Source organism: Antechinus flavipes, chromosome 1 (assembly GCF_016432865.1).
Source record: "Antechinus flavipes isolate AdamAnt ecotype Samford, QLD, Australia chromosome 1, AdamAnt_v2, whole genome shotgun sequence".
NCBI classification, from domain to species: domain Eukaryota; kingdom Metazoa; phylum Chordata; class Mammalia; order Dasyuromorphia; family Dasyuridae; genus Antechinus; species Antechinus flavipes.
Genome location: NC_067398.1, coordinates 262,430,381 through 262,444,092, shown reverse-complemented (window position 1 = coordinate 262,444,092; position 13,712 = coordinate 262,430,381). Strand labels below are relative to the sequence as shown.

The 13,712-nt window shown below is 36.4% G+C and overlaps 1 protein-coding gene across 4 annotated transcripts in view; it reads left to right on the top strand.

Moving 5' to 3' along the window:
* The window catches only part of EEF2K (eukaryotic elongation factor 2 kinase), a 77,566-nt gene extending 74,234 nt beyond the window's left edge, over positions 1-3,332 (top strand). For all 4 annotated transcript variants that reach the window (XM_052001176.1, XM_052001169.1, XM_052001185.1 and 1 more), the window contains one exon: positions 1,550-3,332. In XM_052001176.1, the coding sequence (XP_051857136.1) occupies positions 1,550-1,659 (110 nt within the window). In that variant the 3' untranslated portion in view covers positions 1,660-3,332. The remainder of the gene's footprint in view (positions 1-1,549) is intronic.
* The last annotated feature ends 10,380 nt before the right edge of the window (positions 3,333-13,712 follow it).

Genomic DNA, 13,712 nt, shown 5'->3' with positions numbered 1-13,712 from the left:
AAAAAACAAATAGAAAAATAAGGCTAACAGAATAGTGATACCTAGAAATGGAAGCAATATTTATTAAGTATTTATGGTCTACAAACATATAGAAAATAAAAACTAGGGAAAGGAATTTCTTTTGTCTGTTTCTAATAATTATTTTTTTGTTCAACAGTATTTTATTTTTCCAAATACATGGATAGTTTTCAGTATTAATGTTTGTAAAATTCTGTGTTTCAAATTTTTTCTCCCTCCCTCCTTTGCCTTCTGCCTCCTCCCCAAAAAGGCAAGCAGTCTGATACAGATTATAGATATGCAATTCTTTTAAACATATTTTCATATTTATCATGATTAACTCTATTGTGTTCCTTAAGTCTTTTAAGTTGTTTATAGGATTGTTGTTATTATAAAAATTATTCTCCTGGTTCTGTTCACTTCACTTTGCATCATTTCATATAAAATTTCCCAGGCTTTCCTGATACTATCCCCTTTAGCATTTCTTACCATATTTTTGAATTGAGTTTTGTATTGAATCACATACATATACCATAACTTATTCAGCCATCCCCCATTTGATGGGCATCTTGCCAGTTTCCAATTCTTTGCCACCATGAAAAGAGCTGCTATAAATATTGTTTGTTTCCCTAGATCCTTTTCCTCACTCTTTGAATTCCTTGGGGTATAGATTAGTAATGGTATCACTAGATCATAGGGTATGTATAACTTAATAAATGTGTGGAAATAGAACCAAATTTCTTTCCAAAATGACTGGATCCCTTCACATTAATGTACTTATTTACAGTCTTCCAACATTTATCATTTTCCTTTTTTATCAACTTTACCAATCTGAAGGGTGGGAGATGGTATTTCAGAGTTGTTTTAATTTGCTTTTCTCTAATTATTAGTAATTTAGAGCATTTTATATGATTATTTTTATAGTTTGCATTTCTTCTCCTATGAATTTGAATCAGCTCCCTATGTATCTTAGCAATGAATTCTTTATCAAAGAAACTTGGTGCAAAGATTTTTTTTTTCTCCCCAACTTACTATGTCACCATTAGAATTAAGTCATCAAGCACATCCGGGAGTTGACAGTATTTTGGAGACAGTCGTCACTCTGCTTTACAATGTGCTTGAGCCATTCCTAAATAAATTGGGAATCAGGAGGGAGTAGTTGTGTGTCTTATTGGAGCTTTTCAGGATACTGGACTAAGCACTTTACAATTATCATTTGATCCTCACACAATCCCTATTATTATTCCCATCATACAGAGGAGGAAATGACAATATTAGAGTTATATAACTTTTAAGTGTTTGAGGCTGCATTTGAACTCGGATCTTCTTGACTTCAGGCCCAGTTCATGGTTCTTCAGGTTCCTTGTCTTAACAACCCTGAAAAAGAAAAATCTTTTTCTGCTCTGCCTAACTTAAATCTTTTGCACAGTAAAGTTGCTCCTGGGCATATTAAATCTGGTTTTCCTTGCCCACATTTGCCTTGGTAGCCCCATTCAGAGGACAGGTTCCATTCCTTTCATTCATTAAAAGTGTATTTTGCTTTCCCTTTCAGGAGATCTATACACTGCTGCAGCAGAGGCCGCTATGGAAGCCATGAAGGGCCGGCTTGCCAATAAGTATTATGAGAAGGCTGAAGAAGCATGGGCATTGATGGAGGAATAGCCTGCTGAAGCTGTCATTACTGTCCATGTACATATTTGGGGCGAAAAAAATTATTATTTTTTAAAAGCTGAAAAGGAGAAAAAGACTTTCTTCATTTGTCCGCAAAAAAATGCATTATTTAATGTGTAGTGAAACTGACTTTTGTATTTCACATTTTGACTTTAGAATTTTCCTTTGCCACAAGCAAAGAAACATATGCCTGTGAAGGCAGTATATTTGTTGGGGTGAGGGAGGGAAGAGCTAAACCGAAGTAACATCATGAACTTAGGCCTATTTTTTGAGATTATATCATCAATTTTTTAAAAATATTTTTTTATTGTTTAGAATCGAGTGAGTTGCTTCCTTTAGAAATGAAGAAGCTTTATATGTTCAGTTGTATTCACTCCTTTTTGTTTTCTGTGAACAATGTGAATATTTTGATCAACAAAACAACGTTGGCCAAATGGAGGAATCTTTAGCTTTTATGGCTCCAAAGACTTTTTCATTTCTTAGGGATAGGAAGAATCTTCAGGTTTGCCTTTTGTGGAATGCATATTGATAGGGGAAACTGTTAAATTTGGGAATGGTTTGGAATAAAGTTAGAAAGGCTCCTCTGAAATTATTCCTCCACATTTCCATGAATGACCATGGTCCCATTGTCTCAAGGACCCTTCTTTTCTGGGGGGTGAGAAAGATATCTTCAGGTTGCCTTTTATGGCTAGCAAACTGATTAAGAAAACTATATATTTGGAAATGTTTTGAAATAAAGTTAGAAAGCCTCCTCATATGGAATTATTCCTCCAGATTTCCATGGGTGCCCAAATTAGGAGGGAATCTAGCTCCCCTAAGCTCTTTCTACCAAGGGGAGCTTTCTGCTGACTTCTCTCTATTCATTCAGCTCAGATGCCTTTATTTTTAGTGGTTTGACTATTAATATGACACAGCAAAAAATATATATATACTATTTTGAATTATATTTCCTTCAACAAGCTTTTAAATAAGAGGTTTGATAACATTGTATGCAAACATATTTCTACCTCCAAGTCTTAAATTATCCAGTGGGGAATAGCATAGTTATAAAGCAGGTGTTTGAGAAAGTTATATTGTTGCATGTTTGAGCTTTTTTTTTTTTTTCATCCTAGTGGAAATGTATTTAGAATCTTAATGTAAAAACCAACATACCACAACACTGAAGACCTTTGTATGGTATGCCATTCTTGGCTTTCAACATCCATCAGATTTTCTTCATTGTTACTTGTTGTTTGAATCTCCACTGATCAGAATGTAATTTTCAGCTCTCTAGTTCCAATGATAATCCATTGAGAACTGTATTGCAAGTAAGGGAACAACTCTTTCATTCATACTCAGCTAATTCAGTTTGTTCACACATGGCCAGACTGAAATTTATCTTTGCTTATCCAGTCTTCTCTTCAGAGACTGCAAGTTAATAACATAAATAAAATTTTAGGGCAAATGTTTTAAAAACATGGATAAGAACAGACTTATCATTTAGCCTGAAGCACTTTAGCATCCATCTCCATGAAAATAAGTGATAATGCTCATCACAAAGCATTTTTTATCTGTTCATTGAAGAATGTCCTCTAAGGAATACTACTGGAAAGCACTTTTGTGGGTCTGGTTTGAGTTACTGTATGTTCTTGAAAGTAATAAAAATTCATTTCTTTAAAAAAAAATGAGTAATTCAGATTTTTTCCTAATTAAGCTTACTTCTTTATTTACTATACGGATGACAAATGTGTTTTCTGGCCACTGGCTTGATGTGATTATTCTTTCCCCCCTCTTTCTGAATCAGATTTTAAGTTATTAGATTATAAATTGAGTTAGAGACAATTTAATGAAGTGGGAAAAGTGTTAGAATTCATGTCACATTTAAATTCTTTGCCATTAAGTAGAGTGATCATGAACAAATCGTTTATGAGGCAGCTAGGGGGTGCTATAGACAGCATTCTGTCTGAGGAATAGCCAAGTTCAAGTATGGCCTCAAATATTTAGTTGTGTGATGCTAGATAAGTCATTTTGCTCTCTTTGTCTACTTTCTCATCTGTAAAATAGGGATCATAATAGCACTCATCTCCCAGGTTGTTGTGAGAATCCATTGAGATAATTATAAAGTGATTGCCCTATATATATTTTAGTTATTATTTATCTAAACTTCCATTTTCATATCTATAAATTGAGGTTAATAATAGATATAGCACAGGTGAAATAGGGTTATTGTAATATTAAATGGGATTAAAGCACTATATGAATCAGGTATTATTATTTAGGGTAAGGATTGAATTTTTATATTTTCCATATATGTCATCCAGCTTTGTACAAGGAGGTGTCCAATAAATTCCAGTTGAGGGAATGAAGAAAGAAACTTGCGAATCTATATGTCTTTAGTCAGATTTCTTCTCTTGCTCTTCTAATCTTAACAGTATCAAATGATTATGGTTTGGAGATATTATTAGGAGGTAAAATTAAGTAGCCTTTCATTTCCTTGATGTCATAGAGCCCAAAGGAGTTTAAGCAAAAATTTCATTTTTGCAGGTTCCTTTAAAGTCTTTCAGTATTCAAGAGCTGCCTTTCTTAAAGAGGTAAAAGAATTCACTCCACTTTTTAAGAAAATCCCAATTCTCTGAGGTCAAAAGGCTTGCATTTTCACCAGATAGTTGCTTGCAGCTGGCTATTATAGGAGAAAAAACTATAAAATACTACCTAATATCAAACTTCTTAGTTTACAGATGAGGGAACTGAGGTCCAGAATGGAATACTAGGTCATGTGATTTGTTTCTTCTAAGGTCAGTTTTTTTTTTTTTTTTTTTTTTTGGGGGGGGGTTGGTTGGTTTGTTTTTTCTGAGGCAATTGGGGTTAAGTGACTTGCCCAGGGTCACTAGGAAGTGTTAAGTGTCTACGATCAGATTTGAACTCAGGTCCTCCTGACTTAAGAGCTGGTGTTCTATCCACTGTACCACCTAGCTGCCCTTAGGTCAGTTGTTTTGAAGACTAGAAAATGACTTGAATCCATTTTACTATTTTACAATGGACTTGAGCTAATTACCATTCAGTGAGTGCAGCTGGATGGTGCCATACTATATGGCCATGTAGTACACTGAGTGCCAAGCCTGGTGTCAGGTACACTCATCTTCCCGAGTTCAAATTTACTGGTATTTACCAGCTATGTGACTATGGGCAAGTAAATCATTTCACTCAGTTTGTCTCAGGTATCTCAATTGTAAAATGAGCTGGAAAAGGAAATGGCAAACTAAAATCTTTGCCAAGAAAACTTCCAGTGGAGTGATGAGGAGTCAGAGATAACAACAAAAGCATTCAATGGCCTAGTTTGGCTGAATGCTAAATAAAGGAATGAATAAAGAAATAAAGGAGCTATTGAAATACTTCATGAATGACAAAATAAAAATAGTGATTCTGGCGGTTGAAGTCTGCTTGTTCTCAGAAGTTGGGGGTGGTGGAGGGAGGGAGAGAAAGATACAGGACTGTGAAATTAACTACCTATTGGAAAGTGCCTTCCACATCTAGAGAGAGAATTGTGGACACTAAATGTGGGTCAAAACAGTATTTTCACCTTTTTGATAGTGGTGGTAGTGGTATTTGCTTTTTTTTTCCTTGTGTTTTTTTTTTCCCCTTTTGAGCTGATTTTTCTTTGTGCAGCATGATGAATATGAGATGTGTTTAGAAGATTGCACACGATTAATCTGTATTGGATTGCTTGCTTTTGTGGGGAGGAGGAAGGAAGGGAGAAAGGGAGAAAAATTTGCAACACAAGGTTTTGCAAAGGTGAATGTTGAAAACTGTCTTTGCATATATCTGGAAAAATAAAAATACTATTTAAAAAAAAAGATTAACTATCTAAGTGAACCAAAGCGAATCAAGATAAGGACTGGCCCTTGTTAATATTTGTTTGCCATTAGATACTTAATTTCCTCCTGGTCAAGTTTTCTTACATAGATATGTTCTGTTTGGGTTGAGAGTAGTGAAGCATCTGATAAGGTCAGTTGGTTCCTTATATTTCTTACTACTCTCACAAAGGCCTTCTGACTAAGAATGAGTGAACCCTTTGTGTCTGGGAAGATGGCTCACATTTCTTAGACCCTTTGGCCTTCAAAGTTCTAATTCCTCCCTCTGAATAAAATCATTTCTTTCAATTCTTTCCTGGTGTTTTTTGAAGACAGTAAGTTATGTGAATAGAAATTTGCTCCATTTTGTTGTTTCCTTTTTGGTCCCCTATAGGGTCAGAATCAAGTGAACCAAATAAATTAAAAAGCTGTTATTTTTTTTTAATGGAAGGTGTCTGAAATCCAATCCAGAACATTTCTTCCTCCTATTAGCATAAAAGACTTATCTAGCATGTCAGTTTTCAAGAACATTCATAAGAGATCATACAAACCACTTATGGTCCTAAGTGATCTGGCCTCCAACTGACTTTCCAGACTCACCTAACCTTGTTTCCCCACAGTAATGGTTCTCAGAGTATAGTCCCCGAGACCCTTTCCAAGGAGACAAAACTATTTTTATAATAATAATGTGTTATAAGTCATGATACAGTAAATATGAATAGATATAATCCACATAAAAAAAAGAGAAGAGTAAAGGCATTCCAGTGATGGGAAATCTACAAGTGTCACAAATGGTACATATATACATCAACCAGTTAAGCTGATTTTTTCCCCTCTATCTTTAAAAAAAAAAAAGTTATTTATTGTATAGTATGGTTCTCAGAGAGGGAGAGGGATACTGGGGAAAACTATAATAAGGCAAAAATTTTTTTGAAAAAAAAAGTGTAGAGTGGTTCTGAGACTGAAAAAGTTTGCTTCCTTCTACAAAGTCCATATTCAGCCAAACTGGACTTCTAGTTATGTTCCCCACATTTGTCCTTCACTCTCCCCTTTTAGTACATTGATGCCTTCCTCAGACATTATGTGGCTCTAGACAAGCCACTTGCCTCAGTTTCCTCATCTGTAAAACAAAGTAGTTGGGCTCATTAGCCTTAAAGTTCCTCCCAGCTTTTAATTTATGGTCCTATGCTCTTCACACTTCTCTTTCCAATGAAATAATATGAAATACCTATTGAAATCTTTAAAGGAAAACTCACAAACAGACTTTTCTATTCCTAACTGAAAGTGAGCTTTCCTCAAATTGTCTTATAGTACTCTGTCTGAATTTCCCTTTTGGCCTTATCACATTCCAACTTGTAGCCTTTTTCTAGTAATCTTCTCCACTCAGGTCCTCTAGCTCCACTGTAGAGATACTGGAATGGTTTGCCATTTCCTTCTCCTGTTCATTTTACAAATAAGGAAACTGAGGTAAAAGGAGTTAAGTGCTGGCCCAGAGGCACCAGCTAGTGAGTTTCCAAGGCCAGATTTGAGCTTGGGAGCTCTAGGTCTGGCATTCTATTGACTCCACCACTTAACTGCCCTTTTTTGTCTTTTAAAGCCCTTCATATCTGTCTCTGACCTCTTTTCCAGACTAATCTCACATTACCCCATGCGACACAGTCTCTCTTCCACCCAGTCTGGCCTACTTGCTGCTCCCTGTTCAAGACATCCTATCTCTCTTAGCCCTTGCCTTTGGCGCAATGTCTCCTGGGCACAGGATGCTCTTCTCCTCACCTGTACTTTACAGAATCCCTTTATAATCAGATCACAGTCAGGCTTTTCCTGAGCCTATTAGTTTGCTGTGCTTCACCCTCCAAAAAATACTATTTTGAATTTATTTCGTATGTATTTTATATTTACTTGTCTTTGTACACATTTGTAGAATATAAAGTACTTGAAGGCAGAAACTTTTATTTTTGTCCTTGCAAGCCACAATTTGATGTGGCACCTAGTTGGTACTCAAATGCTTACAGAACTGGATATGTGTCCGTTTTGTATCCCTCTATTTAGGGATATGTTAGTTGGCTTTTGTCAGCTTTCCTGAGATGATTGTTAAATTTTCAGTCTAAGTAGTATTTATATCTAGCGACCTGTACAAATCTGGGCCTAATTTATTGTTTTGTTGATTAAGCTTTAAAAAGACTTAAGAGAGTATTAATATGGGAACTAATAACTACCTCTATTTTTTTAATTACACAAAAAATTGATTATTTTCAAGATTAAAAAAGTTATATATAAAAATATAAAAGTATATGTGTCAGTATACATTTTCCCTACCCACCCACTCCACACCCCAATGGTAAACATTGACAGGCACACCCCAGTATTGCTCTATAAACATTGCTTGAGTTCAACAGGAGTACCATAGAAGGCTGACAGGATGAAATCATCACCAGACTGTAGGGCTGGTGACTTGTGTACCAAAAATAAAATAACAATAGCTGGCACTTACTTATTGCTTTAAAGTTTGCAAAATGGTTTACATCTATCATTGCATTTGAACTTCACCACACCATTGATGCTATTAAACCTCAAGTTCTAACAAGAATAATTCTGAGAATGGATCTTCTTTTTAGGTTTCATTGACTGCAAAAAGGTCCATCACACACACACACACACACACACACACACACACACACACACACACACACAATATTAAGAATTCCTGCTTTATCTTTTTGTATTGACAAAGAATAGGAATTTGGAAGGATGCCAATCAAATGGGGAATGGCTGACCAAGTTGTGGTATATGATTGCAGTGGAATATTGTTGTACTATAAGAAATGGCAGAGCCATATACCAAGATAAGATCAAAATGGGTCCATGATTTAGGCATAAAGAACGAGATTATAAATAAATTAGAGGAACATAGGATAGTTTATCTCTCAGACTTGTGGAGGAGGAAGAAATTTGTGACCAAAGATGAACTAGAGACCATTACTGATCACAAAATAGAAAATTTTGATTATATCAAGCTTTATACAAACAAAACTAATGCAAACAAGATTAGAAGGGAAGCAACAAACTGGGAAAACATCTTCATAGTTAAAGGTTCTGATAAAGGCCTCATTTCCAAAATATATAGAGAATTGACTCTAATTTATAAAAAATCAAGCTATTCTCCAATTGATAAATGGTCAAAGGATATGAACAAGACAATTTTCAGATGATGAAATTGAAACTATTTCTACTCATATGAAAGAATGTTCCAAATCACTACTGATCATAGAAATGCAAATTAAGGCAGCTTTGAGATACCACTACATGCCTGTCAGATTGGCTAAGATGACAGGAAAAAATAATGATGAATGTTGGAGGGGATGCAGGAAAACTGGGACACTGATGCATTCTCCTGGTTCTTCTATCTTTTTCTTCCTCCCTCCCTTTCTTCTTTTCTTCCTTTTTTCTTCCCTTCCTTCTTTCCTTCCTTCCTGGCTCTCACTGATTGGTTAGACCTAGTCCACTTGGTCTTTATTTTGGCCCTGATTGCTTCAAAGTGAATATAAATATCATCTGTTGCTTTTTTACCCAGAAAACCAGGGGATCTTTTCTTCCCAGATGAGATTTTTTTTTGACTAGGTAAAAGAGAATAGTGGAGTTGTGAACGAATCCAACCATTCTGGAGAGCAATCTGGAATTATGCCCCAAAAGTTATCAAACTGTGCATACCCTTTGATCCAGCAGTGTCTCTACTGGGCTTATACCCCAAAGAGATACTAAAGAAGGGAAAGGATCCTGTATGTGCCAAAATGTTTGTGGCAACTCTGTTTGTAGTGGCTAGAAGCTGGAAAATGAAAGGATGCCCATCAAGTGGAGAATGTTGGGTAAATTGTGCTATATGAATGTTATGGAATATTATTGTTCTGTAAGAAATGACCAGAAGGATGAATACAGAGAGGCTTGGAGAGACTTACATGAACTGATGCTGAGTGAAATCAGCAGAACCAGGAGATCATTATATACTTCAACAATGATACTGTATGAGGATGTATTCTGATGGAAGTGGATTTCTTTGACAAAGAGAAGATCTAACTCAGTTCCAATTGATCAATTATGGACAGAAGCAGCTATACTCAAAGAATGGAAATGAATATAAATTGTTTGCATTTTTGTTTTTCTTCTCAGGTTATTTATACCTTCTGAATCTAATTCTCCTTGTGCAACAAGAGAATTGTTCAGTTCTGCACACATATATTGTATCTAGGATATACTGTGACATATTTAACATGTAAGGACTGCTTGCCATCTGAGGGAGGGGGTGAAGGGAGAGAGAGGGAAAATCAGAACAGAAGCAAGGGATAATGTTGTAAAAAATTACCCTGGCATGGGTTCTGTCAATAAAAAGTTATTATTAAAAAAAAAAAAAAGAAAGAAAGAAAGAAAGAAATGGCAGAGCATCAGCCCTGAAGTCAGGAAGACCTGAGTTCAAATCTGACTTCAGACACTTAACACTTCCTAGCTGTGTGACCCTGGGCAAGTCACTTAACCCTAATTGCCTCAAAGGAAAAAAAAAAGAAATGATGGTTAGGATGGTTTCAGAAAAACCTGGGAAAATGTAAATGAGATGATGCAGAGTGAAGTGAGCAGAACCAGGAGAACTTTGTACACAGTAACAGCAGTACTGTACAGTGATCAACAATGAATGACTTCGGTATAAATAAAAACACAATGATTATTGTTATTGTTTGTCCTTTATTCTCAAAGACAACTATGACATCAGGGAGCTGATGCCATGATGTGCAAGTGAATTGGACTTAAGTGAGGGAGGGCTGGGCAAGGTCCTCTGCCTCACTTTCCCCTCCAGAGCCCTCTGAGTCCAGTGACCAGATATGAATCAGAATGACTTGAGATGGACCTGGGTGCAGGGGGAGACCTTGGTCTTGTTAAGCTAGGGTCTTTAATAGGTCACAGTTTATTAGATTAGACAAGGAATGTTTAGTGGTTAAGGCTAGGTTAGAATTGAGACAAAGAATGGCCTCTTTTACCTAGTCAAAAAAAAAATCTCATTTGGGAAGAAAAGACCCCCTGGTTTTCTGGGTAAAAAAGCAACAGATGATATTTATATTCACTTTGAAGCAATCAAGGCCAAAATAAAGACCAAGTGGACTAGGTCTAACCAATCAGTGAGAGCCAGGAAAGAAGGTATGAGGGAAGGAAGGAAAGAAGGAAGGGAGGGAGGAAGAAAAAGATATGGAGGGAAGGTAAGAAGAAGAAAAAAAGGAAAAATGGAAAAAAGGAAAGAAGGAATGGTTTCAGAAAAACCTGAGAAGATTCATATAAGCTGATGTAAAGTGAAGTAAACAGAACCAGGAGAACCTCACAGAGGTTGTCTGTCTTTCATTCTGGAAGGTGACCATGACATATGACATCTGGGAGATAATGCCATGACATGCAAGTGAATTGGAAGAGAAAGTAAGGCTGGAGACCTCTCTCACTCAGATCTAATACAATGATCCAAGACAATTCCAAAGGACTTATTTTGAAAATTGTTATACATCTCCAGAGAAAGAACTAATGGAATCCAAATGCAAATCAAAGTATACTTTTAAAATTTTCTTTATTTTTCTTGGGTTTCTTGGTCTCTTTTCTTTTATAACATAGCTAATATAGGTATACTTTTAATGACTACAGGTCATTTATAATCTATATTAAATTGCTTATCCTCTCAAGGAGGAGGGAGAGAACTTGGAACTCAAAATATTTTAAAATCTATGTTAAAAATTGTCATTGAGAAGAAATTGAAATTATTTGTAGTCACATGAAAAGATGCTCCAAATCACTATTGATAAGAGAAATGCAAATTAAGACAACTCTGAGATACCACTACACACCTGTCAGAGTAGCTAAGATGACAGGAAAAGATAACAACAAATGTTGGAGGGATGTGGGGAAATGGGGACACTGATGCATTGTTGGTGGAATTGTGAAAGAATCCAACCATTCTGGAGAGCAATTTGGAACTAGGCTCAAAAAGTTATCAAACTGTGCATACTCTGACCCAGCAGTGTTTCTACTGGGGTTATATCCCAAAAAGATCTTAACGGAGGGAAAGGAATCCACATGTACAAAAATGTTTGTGGCAGCCCTTTTTGTAGTGGCTAGGAAACTGAAAACTGAGTGGATGCCCATCAGCTGGAGAATGACTGAATAAGTTATAGTATATGAGTGTTATGGAATAATATTGTTCTGTAAGACATAACTAGCAGGATGGTTTCAGAGAGGCCTGGAGAGACTTACATGAACTGATGCAAAGTGAAATGAGCAGGACCAGGAGATCATTATACATGGCGACAACAAGACTATATAATGATCAGTTCTGATGGACATGGCCCTCTTGGACAATGAGATGATGACTCAAACCAGTTCTACTTGTTCAGTGATGAAGAGAGCCATTTACACCCAGAGAGAGAACCATGGGAACAGTGTGGACCACAAAATAGCATTCTCATTCTCTCTGTTGTTTTCTTTCTCAGTTTTTCTTTTCCTTCCTTGATCTGATTTTTTTTGTGCAACAAGATAACTGTATAAATATGTATACATATATTGGATTTAAGATGTATTTCAACATATTTAACATGTATTGGACTACCGGCCTTCTAGGGGAAGGGATGGGGGGAAAGGGGAAAATTTGGAACAAAAGATTTTGCAAGAGTCAATGTTGGAAAAATTATCCATGCATATGCTTTGTAAATAAAAAAAATTTGGTAGAGAAAAAAATCTAACTAATTTTTAAAAAGGAGCCCCTGTTTTTAATTCAATGATCAAAACATTGATTCACTCCCAAAGCTTCAAAGATTTCCCTGTACCAGAGAGGATCTTTAGGTAAGGGCAACCAAGGGGAAAACTTAACTATTAAAGATAACAGGATTCCTATGAGATTGTCAGAAAAATTAATATCCTACATTCTGAGCCCTTTACTATCAAAGATAAGCCTGCTTGGGAAAAATCTTCTCTCTTAACTGGCTTTTTGTTTATTTGTGGTTTTGTTTCTTTGTTGGGCTTTAAATCACAACTTTAAGGTTTTCAGAGGTGAATCACAGTAATAGTAGTATTTTGTTTAGGCTTCTTGAGCTTATCCTTAGAGACTGTTCATCTCTTTGAGCCTCAGCTTATACATAATATAAGGAAGTTGATTTAGACAACCTCTAGGTTCTTCCTGGGGCATCTAGGTGGTACTGTTGAGGGGTGAGATAGATTAACAACATTTGGGGGTCCCTAGGCCGGTGTCAAAGGTTTTATGAAAGAATTCTCAGTCTCAGTCTCCAATTGAGGTTTGGCCAAAAAGAAAAAGAAAAAGGGGGGGAGTGGGGTATTTTCACTGAGCAGTTCTCAGTGGGCTCCTGATTAGAAGGTAGAGGCAATTTGGGATAGAGAGTTCAATTTTATTTAGCTTTCTTTGGCTAGGGATCCATCCTTGGATGAATTAAGGGAGTAATTTCCAGGTCAATAATGGGTGATGATTATTCCAGAGGCCAGGATCTCTAAGTAAATTGAAGGAGGGGATTATTTTAGGAATTTCCCAAGGCCAGGTGGAAAGGGTGTGGGGAAGGGTTGTCAGGAGATTCAAAGTTTTCTGACTTACCTCTCCCCACCCCTCCTAAAGATCAAGGAATCACAGAGTCCTTATTACATCAGTACAGTGGATAAAGCACCAAGCTTAAAGTTAGGAAGACCTGAGTTCCAATCCTGCCTCTGATGTTTATTAGCTATGTGACCCTGGGAAAAGTCACTTAACCTCTATTTGCCTCAGTTCCTCATCTATAAAATGGGGTCACACTGGAGATGGAAAAGGCAAATCATTCCATATCTTTGCCAAGAAAACCCCATGGACAAAAGTCTGTAATATCAACTAGAGTAGACTGTCACTGAACAATAGCAAAGTGTTGGAATCTTTACAAACTGCTAATTAATTAGAGTTGATCTAATCTTACAAGAAGATGTTTTGGGCAGAACCTGAAACAAGGTACTAAGTAGAACTAATTAGTACAATGCTTGTGTTTGCACCTTTACTCATTGGAGTTCACAAGTATGCCAGCTTCACAAAGTAAACTTTGTAACTTTGTGAGTTCACACCTCCCTTGACACCTCAGGAAGGGAGATGAAAACACCAAAGGAAATCCAACATCTCCCCCTTTCTTTTGTTTTAGAACATAGGGTGGTCATGACTTCCCTGAT